This window comes from Ovis aries, chromosome 12 (genome assembly GCF_016772045.2).
Source record: "Ovis aries strain OAR_USU_Benz2616 breed Rambouillet chromosome 12, ARS-UI_Ramb_v3.0, whole genome shotgun sequence".
NCBI classification, from domain to species: Eukaryota; Metazoa; Chordata; class Mammalia; order Artiodactyla; family Bovidae; genus Ovis; species Ovis aries.
In genome coordinates this window covers 4,165,487-4,181,431 of record NC_056065.1, presented here as the reverse complement: position 1 = coordinate 4,181,431, position 15,945 = coordinate 4,165,487, and the positions used below count along the sequence as shown (strand labels likewise).

Genomic DNA, 15,945 nt, shown 5'->3' with positions numbered 1-15,945 from the left:
GGCGAGAGGGAGATTGGGGGAGAGAGAGAACAGGAGCCAGGTTAGACATCGCGTGACGGAGGGGCCCTGCCAGCTCAGCTCCCCGTTCACACCACTTGCTACGGAATAGGCAGGTGTGATGAACACAGCCTGAGGTCTCCATGCCATATCAGCAGCAGAATTTCAAATCCTGGCATCTTCTGGCCAAGAATTAGTAGACCATAAGCCCTGTTTTGATTGGCTTATGCTGTATTTTATTGGCTTAGGCCCTATTCATTGGAGAATCAATAATCTTAAATTTCTCGGTAGCAGCTGAGATCCTAACTGTGATGCTGGAGCTGCCTGAGACCCTGGTGACCACCTGGAGCTGTCTGCTTTGGGGCTGACCAGCAACGGGTCCCCAGCATGCAGCCCCCAGAGTGACGTCGGGAGGGGAGCTGAGCTTGGACTCAGGAGACTGGGCGTCAGCCTGGCTCTGCCGTGTGACCCTGAGCACGGAACTCCACCCTTCTCAGCTGTTTCCTCATCTGCCGTGGAATTAGGGTGTCCACCTCCCGAGGCTGGCAGCGCAGATAATGAGATGAGTCACTTGCACAGCTCTGCAGGGCCTGGCGGGCCTGGGCCTGGCCCGTGGGACCTGGCTTCTCAGGACAGAAGGCAAGTCCGGCTTTTCCCGGCTGGCCCAGGAACTGAGGCCCCCATGGGGTCAGGGATTTTGACTCCTAGGCTTGTTGGGCACAACGGAACATCAAGGTTTATCTGGTTTAATCCCCACATTGGAGAAATGGGAAAGCTGAAGTCCACAGAGGGAACCACTGTCACAGAGCTTCCAGTACAGCCACAGAACTTGAACGAGAAGCCAGGCCTCTAAACCCCAGGCCTGTGAGGTTCCCACGGGGCCAGCAACGCTCAAACAGTTTCTGTGGAATACGCTGTCCCAACAAAACCTCCCACTCTGTCAAACAGAGGGAGAGCAGAGCTTCCTGGTGGAGGCTGGAAAAAGACAGGCCTAGATCCCCCTAATTTCCACAGTGGCCCCCAAGACTGCTTCTGAAAACCCCAGGACGCGGGGAGCACCAGCTTGGTTTTACCCCAGTTCATACCGCAGGCTGGACGCTTCCCTTGGGGTAGCGAGGTCTGCTTTCAAGAACTAGGGAGAGACAATTGAGTCAACAGTACCTGTGCCTGGGGGAGCCCAGAGTTGGAGCTTGCTGGGCCTCAGGACATCCTCAGGAGCAAAAAGCTGGGTGGAACACAGGGAGGTTCTCAGTACCCCTCCACCCTGAGTGTTCAAAGTAGGCACATGGAATCCTGTCCTTCCACAGGCCTTGCCAGACAGGCCCTGACCTGCTCCCCCAGAGCACTTACACTCCTGACTTCAGCGCTGATCTTGGGCCACACTCGCCCCAGCTCAGCAGCTGCAGGGCGGCCTCCTGCTGCGCTGGGGGGTGTGGACCGTGCCCGCCCGGCTAGGCGAGCCCCATGGGCTGGGAATGCGCACAGGCGGAGGTGCCAGGACCTACCTCCACCTCTCCAGTTTCGTTCTCCTTTAGCACGAAGCTGAGGATGTCCGTGTCAGGCCCGGCGAGTAAGCGCAGGTAGAGGGGGCAGTCAGCGATGGAGAGTTTCTGGAAGAGCACTGCAACATGTATAGTACCACATGTGAGACAGACCGCCAGTCCAGGTTCGATGCATGAGACAGGGTGCTCAGGGCTGGTGCACTGGGATGACCCAGAGTGGTGGGATGGGGAGGGAGGTGGGAGGGGGTTCAGGATGGGGAACACATGTACACTCATGGCCGATTCATGTCAGTGTATGACAAAATCACTACGATATTGTAAAGTAATTAGCCTCCAATTAAAATTAATTAAACTTTAAAAAACTACTCAGTCTACAAATAGAGAATTATTTTCCTTCCTAGAGGAAGGAAAAATTCTTAATTGATTTAAGTTCAAAATGACAGTAAGACAAACTCAAAAAATGAAAAAAAGAAAAAAAGAGCACTGTAAACCAAGAGAGCGGGCTGGGCTGCCTTGGAGTAGAAGAGCAGGGGCTCAGGATGGCCGGATTCGGATGCAGGGGTGTTTCTAGCCATTCTTTCAACCTAACGAAAGGCGCCTGGCAGGAATAAAGGCTAACAACCGGTACCTTCAGAGTCTGCTAGGGTGGGAAGCGTGTTTCCATTCACGTCATCCCCCCAAACGTTCGAGGGAGTGGTCCCATCCCACAGATTAGGAAGTGAACGCCCAGGGGTGGGTTTCCTGCAGCCACGTGTGAAGGGAGGGGCACGGTGGGCGGTCCGTCTGCAGACCCAACGCCAAGGGGAGGCTGGGCTCCGGCGCCACGAGAAGCCCACCCCTCCAGCTCAAGAGTGACCAGGCCCGCCCAGCCAGAGTCCGGAAGGGTAGTTTCCGGGGGAGAGCTCGCTCGCTCCTACCTTGCCCATCCTTGTGTATCCGCTTGAAGAGCGCGAACTTCTGGGGATTGTCCACGACCATGAACTTCTTGAGCAGCCCCTGGATGACCTCGCTGACCGTGGTGCTGCTGCTGATGTGCAGCTGCTTGACGGCGTCGAGCGGCAGGTAGAAGGATGTACGTTTGTCCGTGGCGGCCGCTGGATCCACGTCCTTGATGGCGTCATAGATGGACTGGGGCCGGATCCCGGCGGGCACCGTCACCGGCCGCCGCAGCTTCAGGTGCACCTTGATGAAGCCCGTGTAGCTGCCGTCCTCGCTCTGCCAGGGCGCAGGTTGGGCGTGGTCACGGCGGGCCTGTCTCGCCGGATCTCCCACCTGCCACTCCCGCCGGGGGCTCCAGACCCACCGGGCTGCAGAGGCCCTTCCTGATGCAGCACCATCCCAGCCACACGCGCACCTCCTGCCTCCCTGAGTTCCCTCCTGCCTCTGCTGACCTAGGGATGCTGGCAGGGCAGCGGCAGGAGAAGGCCCGCAGGACCTAGCTACTGCTGCGGCTCCCCCTCCCCAGGGGCTCACGCTGCTTGCCCCAAATCCCCTGCCACCAGGCAGATGGGGTGATTGCCTCTGCTGAGTCCCCAGGCCAAGACGCAGGGTCTGGAGTGGCCCCTCTGGTCGTCCCCCCTCCAAACCAAGGAGGAGCAGGCAGGCTCTGTGATAAGATCTTTGGAGAACCAGGGCACTGAATTTCCTCCTGCATCTCTCTCTAAAACCCTCAAGACAAACCCCAGTTCCTCTGCAACTGGATTGTTCTGGTGTCCATCCAGCTAACGCCCCAAAGAGCCAGTTGCCAGCAAACACCAGCAGGGGGCAGGGCGCCTCCAGCGTCTCCCCTGAAGATGGCCTCTCTGAACCAGCAGGAAGCTGGTGCCCTCCTCTCTGAGCTCTGCAGTCAGGCAGGCTGCCCCAGGCACAGGATGTGAGGACCAAGAAGGGGAGGAGGGCTGCCTGCACCCCTTGCCTAGGGCTTCCTGGGCCCCTAGTCACCTGCATATCATTTAATGCCTACATGTGCTTTGACACCTGGACACTAATGTCTCTATTTTATACTGAAGCTCAGAGAGGTTAAGGTTTCCCAAAGCTTCAACTTAGAGAAATAGCCAGAGACGGGATCTAGGTCTCATCCCATAGCCCAGTCTGTTTCCCCAGAGCACGGACAGCCCAGGTTCTTGGCCTCACGTAAGCCTGGGGGCCTCCAGAGCCCCAAAGAAAGGGGAGCGCCCTCCTGGGAAGGGGAGCCCCAGGATTCCGAGGGGGAAGAACGGAGCCAAAGCAGAAGGGGCTGTGAGCTAGGTGGGGGCAGGGATGGGGCGCGGGCACGGACACTCACCAGCTTCATGCCCAGGCAGTTCTTCTCCCGGGCGTTGTAGCTCTCAATCTTCTGCTTGATCTCCTGCAGAGTGGGCGGGCGCTGAGGCTCCTCAGGGGGCTTACAGTCATTCTGGAACAGACACAGACGTGAGGGTGGACATGTGCATTGCACACGCTTCTTAGGATGAGAAAGGGAGTGACCGCTTCCTCCTAAAGGCCTCTCCAACCAAGAGTAAGTAAGCACCAGAACCACGGAGTGAATGGGATGGACTCAGGCTGAGAACAATCGAAGGTCAAATGCCAGCTGTGGTAACTGCCTGGCCAGCTCCCCCCAGGAAGTGGCTGGAACATTTCTTGGTGCCAGTCTCCTCGCCTGTGAAATGGGGGCCATACCCCATCCTTCAGGCTTGTTGCAAGACCACCGTTAAAGGGCCCAACACACAGGCACTGGAGGTATGAATCTGCTGAGTTGGCAAGCTGTTTTGCTCATTGAGGGCTGCTACTGAAAGATCCATTCAGATGCTATGGGAGATGCAAAGACATGCAAGCCGTAGTCGTCTCCTCAAGGAAGTAACAATACAGCTGGAGAGAGGCGTGCACACACGATCCCAGCCTGTGCTGAAGGGAATGACAGCAGTTCTCCCAGGCTGAGCGGGCCAAAGGCACACGGACATCAGCTCAGGCCCCAGGTCCCAGGGCTTCCCTGGTGGCTCAGCAAAGAATCCGCCTGCAGTGCAGGAGACCCGGGTTTGATCCCTGAGTTGGGAAGGTCCCCTGGAGAAGGAAATGGCAATCCACTCCAGTATTCTTGCCTGGGAAATCCCATGGACAGAGGAGCCTGGCGGGCTACAGACCATGGGGTCTCAGAGTCGGACACGACTGAGCAACACACACACACACACATACACACATCCACACACACACATATGCACACACATACATATGCGTATTTATCAAACAAATGCACAACTGGTGGGAGCAGGGGGCTGCAGCCTTCTCTGATAACCCAGGGGATGACTCTTCTCTGCTGGGGCTCAGGGTTGGCCTGGGTTTACTGAGAGCCTCCTCCATGCCAAGTGCTTGGCATGCACTGTCTCAGTTAATCCTCAGAACCAAACTGCAAGATTGAGTTTATCACCCACATTTCACAGTTGAGACGACCGAGACTCAGAGGAGGTTAGGACTGCGTCCAGCCCTACAGTCTGCAGAGCTCAAAGGGACCCGTCTGTTCTGCTGCGTTCTTCCCAGGACACCACAGCGGATTCTTCTGACCGCACCCCCGCCCAAGACCCCCTCCGGGAAGAATGAAGCTGAGGACGTGAAGGCCAGTGGCCTTCCCACTGCGGAGACGGTCCAGGGGAGAATTCTGGGGTCTCGGCAACTCTGTCCGCCTGTCAGCTCCCCGAGCTTCTCTCGAGTCCGCTGCCACCCACCCTCCTGGCTTTGTCTTCATGCTGTTCCTGTGCGGCTGAGCATGCGGGAGCCACAGTTTGCGGGAATAAACGGGTCGGTGGAAATCGGCCTAGAATTTGCCTGTCTCAGAAATCCAGTGGACCCCAGGGCGGGTCGGGATTCTCCTTTGGCAGATGAGGAAACTGAGGCCCGGAGGGCGATCATTTTCTCCCGGCTGCCATCACGCAGCACCGACCTGTGGGCGTCTGTCTGCCTTGGCTGGGGAATTTCCCAGCCACGCTGCCATCGCAGCATCACCCAGCTGAACACGCCGGATTCCTGGGGCAGAGCTGCCCTTCTCGCCAGCCCGTGGGAGACAAGTCACACTGGGCAGGATGCCTTCACTTCCTGCTCACACTTTCCCCCACAGGGCCGGTGAGCCGTCAAGCTCGGGCCGCGGAGGGGAGCTGGCGTGCCTCCCACACCCGGCCCTCAGCGCGGAGATGCGCCGACGCCCTTTTTCCATCACAGCGTCTTCCGCGGGCCTGTCTGCCCCTCTCTGCTCTTCTCCGAGGAGGCTGGTCAGAAGAGCACTGTGCCTCCACACACCATCTCTTACACACTAAATGTGCTGTTCCTATTTTACAGGTTACAGACAGAAGCTCTGCCGGGTTGAGAAACGCGTGTGGTCCCACTGCTGGTAAGCATCCGCGTGGGGCCCGGCGCCCAGCCCCTCAAGTGTGCCTGAGAGTGCTCTGCTCACCACGCGGTCACCCCAGGACAGCCCACGTCTGCCGCCCCCACGGTGACCACTGAAACTGCACGCTCCGAGGCGGGGATGCGCAGCCTCCTCACCAAGACCCATACATCACTGACCTGTGAAATGTTCAGCTAAGGTGTGTCTGATTGGTGGGTCCCCAGAAGCCTCAGGACCTGGGGCCACCGTGTCACCCGTGAAGATGTCAAGAAGGGACTTCTGTCTCCCGGCAGGAGGCGACAGGATTCCAGGAAAGGGCTCGCCCCTCTCCTGTGTGGCCACTCGGATCCCTGGGACAGGACCCTGAGTCCATCAAGGACCACTCAGGACGAGTAGTTCCCGGGGGACTCCCTTTTGCTGGAGGGGAGCAGCAGCTGGTGTGAGCCGCACATCCGTCTTCACTCGCTGTCTACGTGCTCCCCAGGGACCCTCACAGTAAAGCATCTCATTCCTTGTCCCTCCCCACTTAGTTCCTGGAGACCTCACCCCAGCCCCCAACCTGCTGGGCACCTCTCTACAGGACCGGGTGAGCCTGCTGCCCTCTGGGAGCTTCCAGTCAGAAAAGCCAGCATCCAGTTATTATTACACACGCTCCATTCCGCTCATCTACGAAACATGCAGGCTCCTGCTCCTTAGGGGTTAACAGCCTTCTCAGGCTCCTCTATAAAAAAGAGCTAAGTGATGGAGAGAAAAGTCTAGCAGCTCCTAGAAGATCTCTCTTGGTTTCCAAATGAGCAACAGCCATTTCCCTGTTAGAAAGGGCAGCTGCATCATGGCTTTCAAAGGCCAGCGTTCCAGACTGTTTTTGAACAGTAAGGGTCAGAGCGGCCTTAACCTAAAGATCTTCCTTCCTGTTCTCTTTCCCATCAGCAGACCATCTATCCCTCGCTTCCCACCACAAACCTGGGGAAGTGACGCAAGCGGCTGTGGGCAGCCTCCGTGGGGCTGACGCAGAAGACAGCCCCATCCGGGAGTGCCAGGAGCCCTGTCTGGCCGGCACACTCGATCTCCCAGCCTCAGACGGCAGCACCCCAGGCCGCTACCCACACCAGGGCTGGCAGACAAGATCTAACCCGTGGACTGAATGAATCAGCTCCTGAAGCAGCCAATCAGCCAGCCAGGCACCGCCAGCACCGCCTGCTCCCCTTTCCCATTCCAGAGAGGGCAGAAATTCTAGACCAGTGCTTCTTAAACTTGCTGCACGTGGACTCCTCTGGGGGAGCCTCAGAAACACACCACCACCTGGGCTCCCTCCTGGAGGTTCTGATTTAAGTGGTCTGGGGTGCAGCCTGGGCAGACGGATTTTAAAAATCTCCCAGGTGATGCTAACGTGCAGCAGTGTTGGAAAAGAACTCCCAGGCAATTTCAGACCTCCAGGGTTGCCATCCAGCTGCAGGGTTAACACTTTGGCACCCACAGATATCCACTGCCCCCAAGGTTTACCAAGAAGGCAATATCCAGTGTCTGTAGTCTTCAGAAGGTAAGTCAAAGACCCCACTTTCTATTCACCTGCCGAATTGTCAGTGAAAGATTTACCTCCATCTTTGGCTACGAAGCTAGAAGCCAGACAGACAGTTTTGTTTCTGGGGGTGGCCCAAGATGGAGACAGAATGGGAGACTGACTCTGCTATGGTTTTAAAGATACAGGCATTCTCCTGCGAGGTGTCTCTCCCAGGAGGCTGACACATCTCGGTGTCTCCTGCATGGATGCTCTAATGAAGCTCCTGGCGTGGGTGGCAGATGGTTGAGCTGTTCCTAATGCACCCAGCACATCCAGGGCACTGGTGAAAGCAGATTTGTGTTCCCATGTCCTAAGCCATGGCAAGGGCGGCGTCCTCTCCTAACTCTCAGTGTTATTGGGGTACAGCCAGGTGAAGAGGCTGGGTGCTAGGCCTCAGAGTAGAGACACGTCCTGAAACAGTGATCCTCAGACTTTTCAGTTTAAGTACCCATTACACCAAAAGAAGAGAGGACCATCCTCTGGTGGTCTGGGGCCCATCTCAGAGCAGATTTACCCCAAGCTGAATTTTACTTTAAGAAAAAACCCAAACACTGGCGAATCTTGCATTTCGATCAATGATATAAAGTCTTAATTTGGGTCACTGGGAAGTGACCCAGTGAGCTGAGAAGACTCTGAGCGAAGCTGGTGGCTTTTAGTCTCCCCTGATGCAATGGAGGAGGAAATGGCACCCCACTCCAGTGTTCTTGCCTGGAGAATCCCAGGGACGGAGGAGCCTGGTGGGCTGCTGTCTATGGGGTCGCACGGGGTCAAACATGACTGAAGTGACTTAGCAGCAGCAGCAGCTGAACACAGGGAGGCCCACAAAGCCCCAGCAACGAGGGGGACCCCCAAGTGAGGAGGGGGCTGAGGAGAACCTGCGAGAGCCATTAGATACATTCAGGCCTTTTTTTTTTTTTCTGGACCTAAATCACAAACCACATTTTTTTTTGCCAGAAATTTCACTTTCCCTGTTTTTAAATTCATCCGCCTCTTCTTGCACACTGCGTTCACCGTCTTACTCCTGTCTGTCTAAAGTCCCTCAGCTGTCAAGGCCTCTCATGATGTCAGGTCCCTCAGATGTCAAGGCTGAGCATCTCAGCCCTGAATGATAACAACGATGCTTTACTGCTATTTCCTGGCCAGCTCTGTGCGGGCACTGTTCTTCTCACTTAGCCTGTACTGTTGGCTCATTTCACTCTCGCCACAAGTTTATGAGAAATGTACACTTATTATGCTCATTTCACAGATGAGGAAACAGGCTCGGGAAGGTTAAAGCTAACCTACATCCAAAGCTAACACTATACTGTCCTGCACTTAAATCCCATCTACTTATACTAACCTCCGAGTAGACCACCCAGCTTGGTTTTTCTCCCCAACTAGGTTGCAGCTCCCTAACAACTTACACCATACTTAGGTCTCTGCTCTCTGCCCAGGTGGCCCTGGGCATGAAGCAGATATAAATGTTTGCTCAAGAACCTGCAATGGCCCCATTCCTATGTGGGGGGAAAGCAGTCTCACTTTCTGCTAGGAATTACAGTGCAGTGAGGCTGGCACTGCAGTCTGGACTGAGTTCTGTGAGAGAAGCACCTGTCTTCCCCACCGTGGACCCCCAGAGCCGAGTTCCAGCTTGGCACGGGTGAGAGGCTCAGGCAACACCTTCAGGATGAGCACGAGCCTGTGTTCCGATTCTGACTCCCACTGCTAACAAAGTGATCTCGAGAGAGTTTGAGCATGTCTTTAAGCCTTCGCTTCCTCATTTCTGTAAATCATTTATTGTCTCATACGGAAGTAAAGGTAAAGCCAAACGAAACAGGGGGCATCCTGGAAATGAGCGAACCCATCCAAAGACATGCGCTCTATTACTCCAGGCATATAAAGTCCCACCTCCGTGAGCCAAGCTCATTTCTCCCTTTCCTGGAGCACTCCCTTTGGACTGGCCCCTGTGCCCAAGAGTTTGTTCATTCCTTTCTCTACACTAGTGCTTAGTAAATTTTCTGTGAAGGCCAGGCAGCAAACATTTCAGGCTCTGCACTCTATCTAGTCTCTGTTGCTACTTAGCTCTGTTGTGGTAGCAGACCGTGATCACAGAATGAGTGTAGTTTCAATAAAACTTTATTTGTGGATTCCGGCCCATGGACAGTAGTCCGCCACCTCTGTTCTACTCTGCTGTCTGTGTGGTCTCTGCCTGGAATTCACGACCCCCACCTCCCCTAGTCCCATCTTCTCTGTGTAGGACGTTTCTCGGGCCTGCTGCTATCTCATTCTCTGCTCTCCTCATCTCTTAGATCCCTGACACTTGAATTCCCCAGTGGAGAAAGGCACATACAGGTGTGAACTGGTCCCCACCTTCTCCTGAGAGCATGGTTGTATCGAGAGGCAGGCGTTTGCAGTGTGTTTCCTCCCACCACCAGTGGAGGGGCCTTTGGCAACTTCACTCTCACTTGTGGACACTGTCCACAAGTAGACAAAGGCTTTTCACTTTATCAGAGTTCTCTCTCTCCATCCTTCCCTCATGAGGAGGTAGCAAGCTGGCTGAGGAAAGGTGCAGGCACGCTCACCACTGGCTCAGAGACACTCCCAGACACCAGCCCCACGACCTCAGAGCCTCAGATTCCCATCGGAGCAAACCTGCAAATCCCCATATGCCACGGATCTCTGCAGCTGCCTGCTAACGTTACCTCCAACACTCCAAGAACCTGTGGAGGTGACTTCACAGCCTGTATGGCTACGTCAGCACCGAATTATGCACTGCCTTCTATTGTTTAATTATTGTTCCACATGTGTTAATTCCAGCTCTCCAGTTAGACACTCCCTGGAGGGAGTCAGATGTGACATCTGACGATTAGTCTTCTTTTGCAGCCCCTGCAGGGGCTCAGTGGAGAACTAGGATGACCTCCAAGGACATGACAGATAAATAAATACCTGCTGATTGAGCGGCAGGCAAAGAGTGGACTAGCTAAGGTGGTACTCAGCCCGGCAAGGACACCAGCCACGTCCAGGGGCACCTCACACCGACCTGTGCCACGAGGGGCACGTGCCAAGAAGGTGCGGGCTGCGTGCGAAGCTGTCAGCTCTCGGCAGCTTCTTGCTGAGGATGAACGCAAGACCAGCAAGTGACCTGTGACCTCTGGTGAGTCAATTCCCCTCCCAGGGCCTCAGTTTCCTCACCTGTGAAATGAAGTCAGACCAGAGAAGCTCGAAGGCCCCTCTGCAACGCTAAGATTTTACACAGAAGGTGGGACAGGGTGGTTTCTTTCATCACTGCTTCCTCTTCTGCTTCAGAGAGCGGGGTGTGGGCTGGCGGCCTCTTGGAGGAGCGCTGGGGCTGGATGGCCCAAGCTGCGGCAGTGATGATGGGTCTACGGCTGCGCTCAGAACCTGCCCAACGTTTCTCCATGACTTGACTTTGCTCCTTCCTGGCCACTGGCTTCTCTATGTGTCTGCCAGACCCCACGCTGCCCGAGTTCGAGCAGGTCCACACCTTCTGAAGTCACATAGTTCAAGAAAGCAAAACAAAAACTCTCCCGGAAGCCGGTCACCAGGAGCCTTTGCCACATTTCCTCTTTCTTAGCTCTTAGCAAATCTGTCGGCAGCAATTCTTGTGCCCCTTGGGTGGAAACCATCTCCAGCCTCTGTCTGGGAAGACAGCCTCTGGCAGCCTCGGCAGGGGAATGACCACCTATAGACGCCTTCCGCTCCAGTCTGCTGCCCACAGCCGGCCTGACCCCTGGGGTCTCCACTCAGCTTGTCCTAAGAAGGAACCTCTGAAGGAAAGGGGCGGGCACCTGCCGGCTGGGCTGGGTTCAGAACACCCTGCTTGATGCCCAGGTCACATTCAAGGCTCACTGGCCCCTTTGTGATAGCCTAAATCAAATGGGAAAGAGGAAGCCTGGTGGGGCTTCACCACAGGTCCCCCCCAGGTCCTGGTGAGCTGGTTCCCAGCCCCACCCATGGCAGTGGGTTGATTCTCCTAAGTCCCTCTATGGAGCTGTCCAGTGTTCCGAAATAAAAGAACCAGAAACTCCTAAACTATGGTCTCTGACAGGTTATTCCCAAAGAGGAATAGGAAGGAAGCATGCGTCAGTTGCTCAGTCATGTCTGACTCTTTGTGACCCCGTGGACTGTAGCCCGCTAGGCTCCTCTGTCCATGGGATTCTCCAGGCAAGAATACTGGAGTGGGTTGCCAGTTCCTTCTCCGGAGGATCTTCCCAACCCAGGGAGCAAACCCGGATCTCCCACATTGCAGGCAGATGCTCTACCACCTGAGGCAGCAGGGACATGGAGCCGTCTGAACAAGCAGAAAGTGAAAGTGAAGTCGCTCAGGAGTCTCCGACTCTCTGCGACCCCATGACTGTAGCCTGCCAGGATCCGCTGTCCATGGGATTCTCCAGGCAAGAATACGGGAGTGGGTTGCCGTTTCCTTCTCCAAGGGATCTTCCCAACCCAGGAATCAAACCCGGGTCTCCTGCTTTGCAGGCAGACGCTTTACCCTCTGAGCCACTAGGGAAGCCTAACAAGCAGAACAAACAGAACCATGTGGAATCTGAGTTGCTTTGGGGGGATATAGAGGAGAAGCAATAAAAAAAGAGAAAGAAAAACAAAACAGAGAGAAGGAAACTAGAAAGAGACTGAAGTCACCCAAGACAAAATGTGGAGCAGATGGTCCATGTGGACAGTCAGTCAACAGTGACTGATTGAACTGCTCGTGGCTGGGGGCTGTGAAGGGCACCTTGGGACACGACACTGATGGGGTGCCCATCCTTGGAGTCCACGGGTTATCGGAGGAGGGGAGACAGAGACGCACGTCCTGTGGACATCAGAAGAAGCACGGCACAAGCTGAGACCAGCCTGGGTGCAACCCAGGCAGCCCAGCCCAGCTCCGAGTGTAGGGGGTCCTGCCCGGGGACTCTGGGCTGCCAGTGTGTCCCGGAGCCATCCCGGCGTCCCTCATGTTTTCACGTGGCCCTCTCAGTCTACAGGCAGGAGCAGCCCATCTGGGGTAGCAGGAGCCCCATGCAGGAGGCTGGGGGAGCCCTGAGCCTGGGAGCTCAGGCATTTCAATTCAGGCCTGCAGTTGCCTCATCATTAGTGAGGCATTCTCAGGGTTCACGGTCATAATCTCATTTAGTCCTCAAAATAATGAGGGGGGTATGTTGCTACCCACTGAGCCATGCGGCTGGCACATCTGGCCATAGGCTGGCTTTTGCCAGCCATACCCTCGGTTGTCTGTGAATGTGGGCAAGTCAGTCTCACTGAGACTCAGGCTGCTTTGCCTGAGAAATGCAGGTAAGCAGGTCTTCTTTACACATTTATCGCAGAGATGGACTGAGATCGCACATCTGGAAGTGCTTAGCACAACGTAAGTACACAGTAAGCGCTCAATGAATGGCAGCCAGCACACAGCCACGGTACCCACCAGCAGGATCAGCAGTCATCCCTCTGGAGGGCCAAGGGAAGTTTGGCTGTGGGGACTGATCCCACGTGGAGTCCTCTTCCCCTGACCCTGGACCCCTGACAGGCCTTTCAGTCTGGCCCACATTATGACTCTCGGGTATCTACTTTCCTCTTCAGGGCAGTAGGCCCCTTTCTCCATAAAAAGGTTTTGGCAATTATATGTTCCGATTGGTATAAGGACAAATACATTAATGTCATGAAGTAATTCCTTCAACTTAAAAGTTCATTTATTTCCTCCTGATTTTTAAAGGAATGAAAATATTTTTGTGGGCGCCTCAAATATTTCAGGTTCCTGGATAAGCAGGGGGTGCCTTCAGCGCGAGTCCCAGGTAGGGTGACCAGCTGTCCAAGTTTGCTTGGGACTGAGTTTTCTCAGGATCTGGGACTTCCAGTGCAAAAATCAGGACAGTCCTGGGCAAACCCTAGCCCCTGGGACCCCCTCTCAGTCCTAGAGGGCCTCGCTCCCTCTCTTTCTCTGTCTCCTGTGGGGCCCAGGACACTGCCTGTTCTTCCATCCTCCACAGAGCTGCATCCTTGTACTCTACCCTGGAGGGGTTCCGGACAGGCCCTGCCCCTGCCCTGCCCCCAGCCTGGCCTGGACACAGGTGCTGGCTTCCTCTCAAGATCAGCACACGTCCCTGCAGCTTGGACACAGAATGGAAGCTTCATGTGGGCAGAGACGGCCTTGTTCACAGACACAGTTCCTAGAATAGCACCTGGCACACAGGAGGGGCCATTAAATATTTGCTTAATGAATAAAACACCAAGAAGCAATACGACACACACATGCACATATACACAAAACCCCAAAACAAATCCAGGGAAATGAAAGGTTCCAGAATGGTTTAAGGGGCCTAGAGGATCCTGCTCCACGCCTAACCATCTGTTTATTCCTGGGACAATAACCTGAAATCAGAGGAGATGCCTGCACTCTACATCCGAGGGTAGATGATGCAAACTCCTTCCATTTCTGTTCTCCCCTCTCCTGGGCCTTCATGAAGCAGGCCCCTCTTTGGAGCTCAGAGGTCTAAAGTGTGAATCCAGGCAGAATGGGGTGACACCCATTCTGCTTCAGTGGCCACAGGAATTTCCCCTTGGGTCATTCTCTTGTGCCCTCAAGAGTTTCTAGGACACGAGAAAGTCTGTTTTTCAGTTAGTATTCCTCACTGGATTTCCTTCTAGACCCCTGTCTCCTCTCAGTCTCCCTGACAGCTTAGCTTGATCATTCAGGATGAGACGTTTTCCTCTTCATCTGAGAGAATTTGTCCCCCCTCCCCGGAACTGATATATCTTTTTGGGATACTTTCCCTAATCCTCCACTTCTATCTAGAATTAGTGGACTCTTCAACAACAGTAGCTATGCCCCAATTATTCCAGCACCGGCTTCGTCTTCTATATAGTAGCATGAGCTGTCTAACCCTATCTCCACCAGTAGACCATGAGCACCCCAAAGCCAGGAATTGTAGCATTTCAATATCTGTGTTCCCAGAGAATCCAGGACCAGAGCACTGCACAGTGAGTCAGGGAAGACGGCGGGCAGGGTGAGTGAGTGGGTCCCCACACCTCAGCCCAGACTCCAGTCCCTGCAAAGGCTGCACTTGGCTCTTTTAGAGTCAACTTAAAGAGGCTTCCATTGCAAATCATATGTCTGACAAGGGACTCAAGATCCAGAATATATAAAGAGCCCCTATAATTCACAACAGAAAAACAACAGCCCCGTTAAAAATGGACAAAGGACTTGGATAGATACTTCTCAAAAGGAGATATACAAATGACCAATAAGCAGCAGATGAAAAGATATTTGACATTACCAGTCATTCAGTTCAGTTCAGTTCAGTTCAGTTCAGTCCAGTCACTCAGTCATGTCCGACTCTTTGCGACCCCATGAATCGCAAGACGCCAGGCCTCCCTGTCCATCACCAACTGCCAGAGTTCACTCAGACTCACGTCCATTGAGTTAGTGATGCCATCCAGCCATCTCATCCTCTGTCGTCCCCTTCTCCTGCCCCTAATCCCTCCCAGAATCAAAGTCTTTTCCAATCAAAACCGCAATGAGATACCATCTCACACCTATTAGGGTGGCTACTATCAAACACACAGAAAATAACAACCTGCGTACATTGCTGGTGGGAATGGAAAATGGTGTAGCTGCTATGGAAAACGGTATGGTAGTCTTCAAAAGATGAAACATGAAATCACCACATTATCCAGCAATTCCACTTCTGAATATAAACCCAAAGAAGTGAAAGCAGGGCCTGAACAGAGATTTGCACACTCATGCTTCCCTGGTGGTTCAGAGGTTAAAGCATCTGTCTACAATGCGGGAGACCTGGGTTCGATCCCTGGGTCGGGAAGATCCCCTGGAGAAGGAAATGGCAACCCACTCCAGTATTCTTGCCTGGAGAATCCCCTGGACGGAGGAGCCTGGTAGGCTACAGTCCACAGGGTTGCAAAGAGTCGGACACGACTGAGCGACTTCACCTTCACCTGTTCATAGCAGCATGGCTCTCAATAGCCACAATGTGGAAGCAACCCACTGATGGACAGCTGGATCGACAAAATGTGATACACACATACAGTGGAATATTACTCATCCATAAAAAGGAAGGAAATTCTGACACACGCTACAACACGGATGAACCTTGACAACACTGTGCGAAGTGGAAGAAGCCAGTCAAAAAGACAAGCACCTTACGATTCCACTTATGTGAGGTTCCTAGAGTAATCAAAGACACAGAAAGCAGAAAAGTGGTTGCCAGGCACTGTGGGGAGGAAGCAAAGAGGAGTTAGAGTCTAATGGGTACGGGGTTCAGAAGATGCAAAAGTTCCAGAGAGGACGCTGATGATGGTGGTACAAACATGTGAAGGCACTCAATGCCACAGAAATACACGCTTAGAGATGGTTGAAATGATAATATACATGTGTTTTATATATATATATATATATAATTATTATAATTAAAAAAAGAAGATTCGCAATATGCAAGGCAAGTGCTAACAAGTATGAAAGGGAAAATTAGCAGTAACACAATAACAGTGGGAGACTTTAATACCCCACTTACACCTATGGACAGATC

At 53.9% G+C, this 15,945-nt stretch overlaps 1 protein-coding gene and 1 long non-coding RNA gene across 4 annotated transcripts in view; one reads left to right on the top strand and one right to left on the bottom strand.

Annotated features, from left to right (window-relative positions):
* RASSF5 (Ras association domain family member 5) overlaps window positions 1-15,945 on the bottom strand; it is a 74,378-nt gene that overhangs the window by 2,491 nt on the left and 55,942 nt on the right. For 2 of the 3 annotated variants that reach the window (XM_027976238.2, XM_027976239.3), the window contains 3 exons: window positions 3,784-3,894; window positions 2,417-2,714; window positions 1,503-1,618 (listed from right to left, as the gene is read on the bottom strand). In XM_027976238.2, coding sequence (XP_027832039.1) covers window positions 1,503-1,618; window positions 2,417-2,714; window positions 3,784-3,894 — 525 coding nt within the window. Of the gene's footprint in view, window positions 1,223-1,502; window positions 1,619-2,416; window positions 2,715-3,783; window positions 3,895-15,945 lie in introns of all 3 variants that reach the window. The other variant, XM_060396292.1, reaches the window with a different exon arrangement.
* Window positions 4,432-11,443, top strand: LOC132657494 (uncharacterized). The gene is made up of 2 exons (XR_009595791.1): window positions 4,432-7,393; window positions 9,932-11,443. It is a non-coding gene; the product is annotated as an uncharacterized LOC132657494 (long non-coding RNA).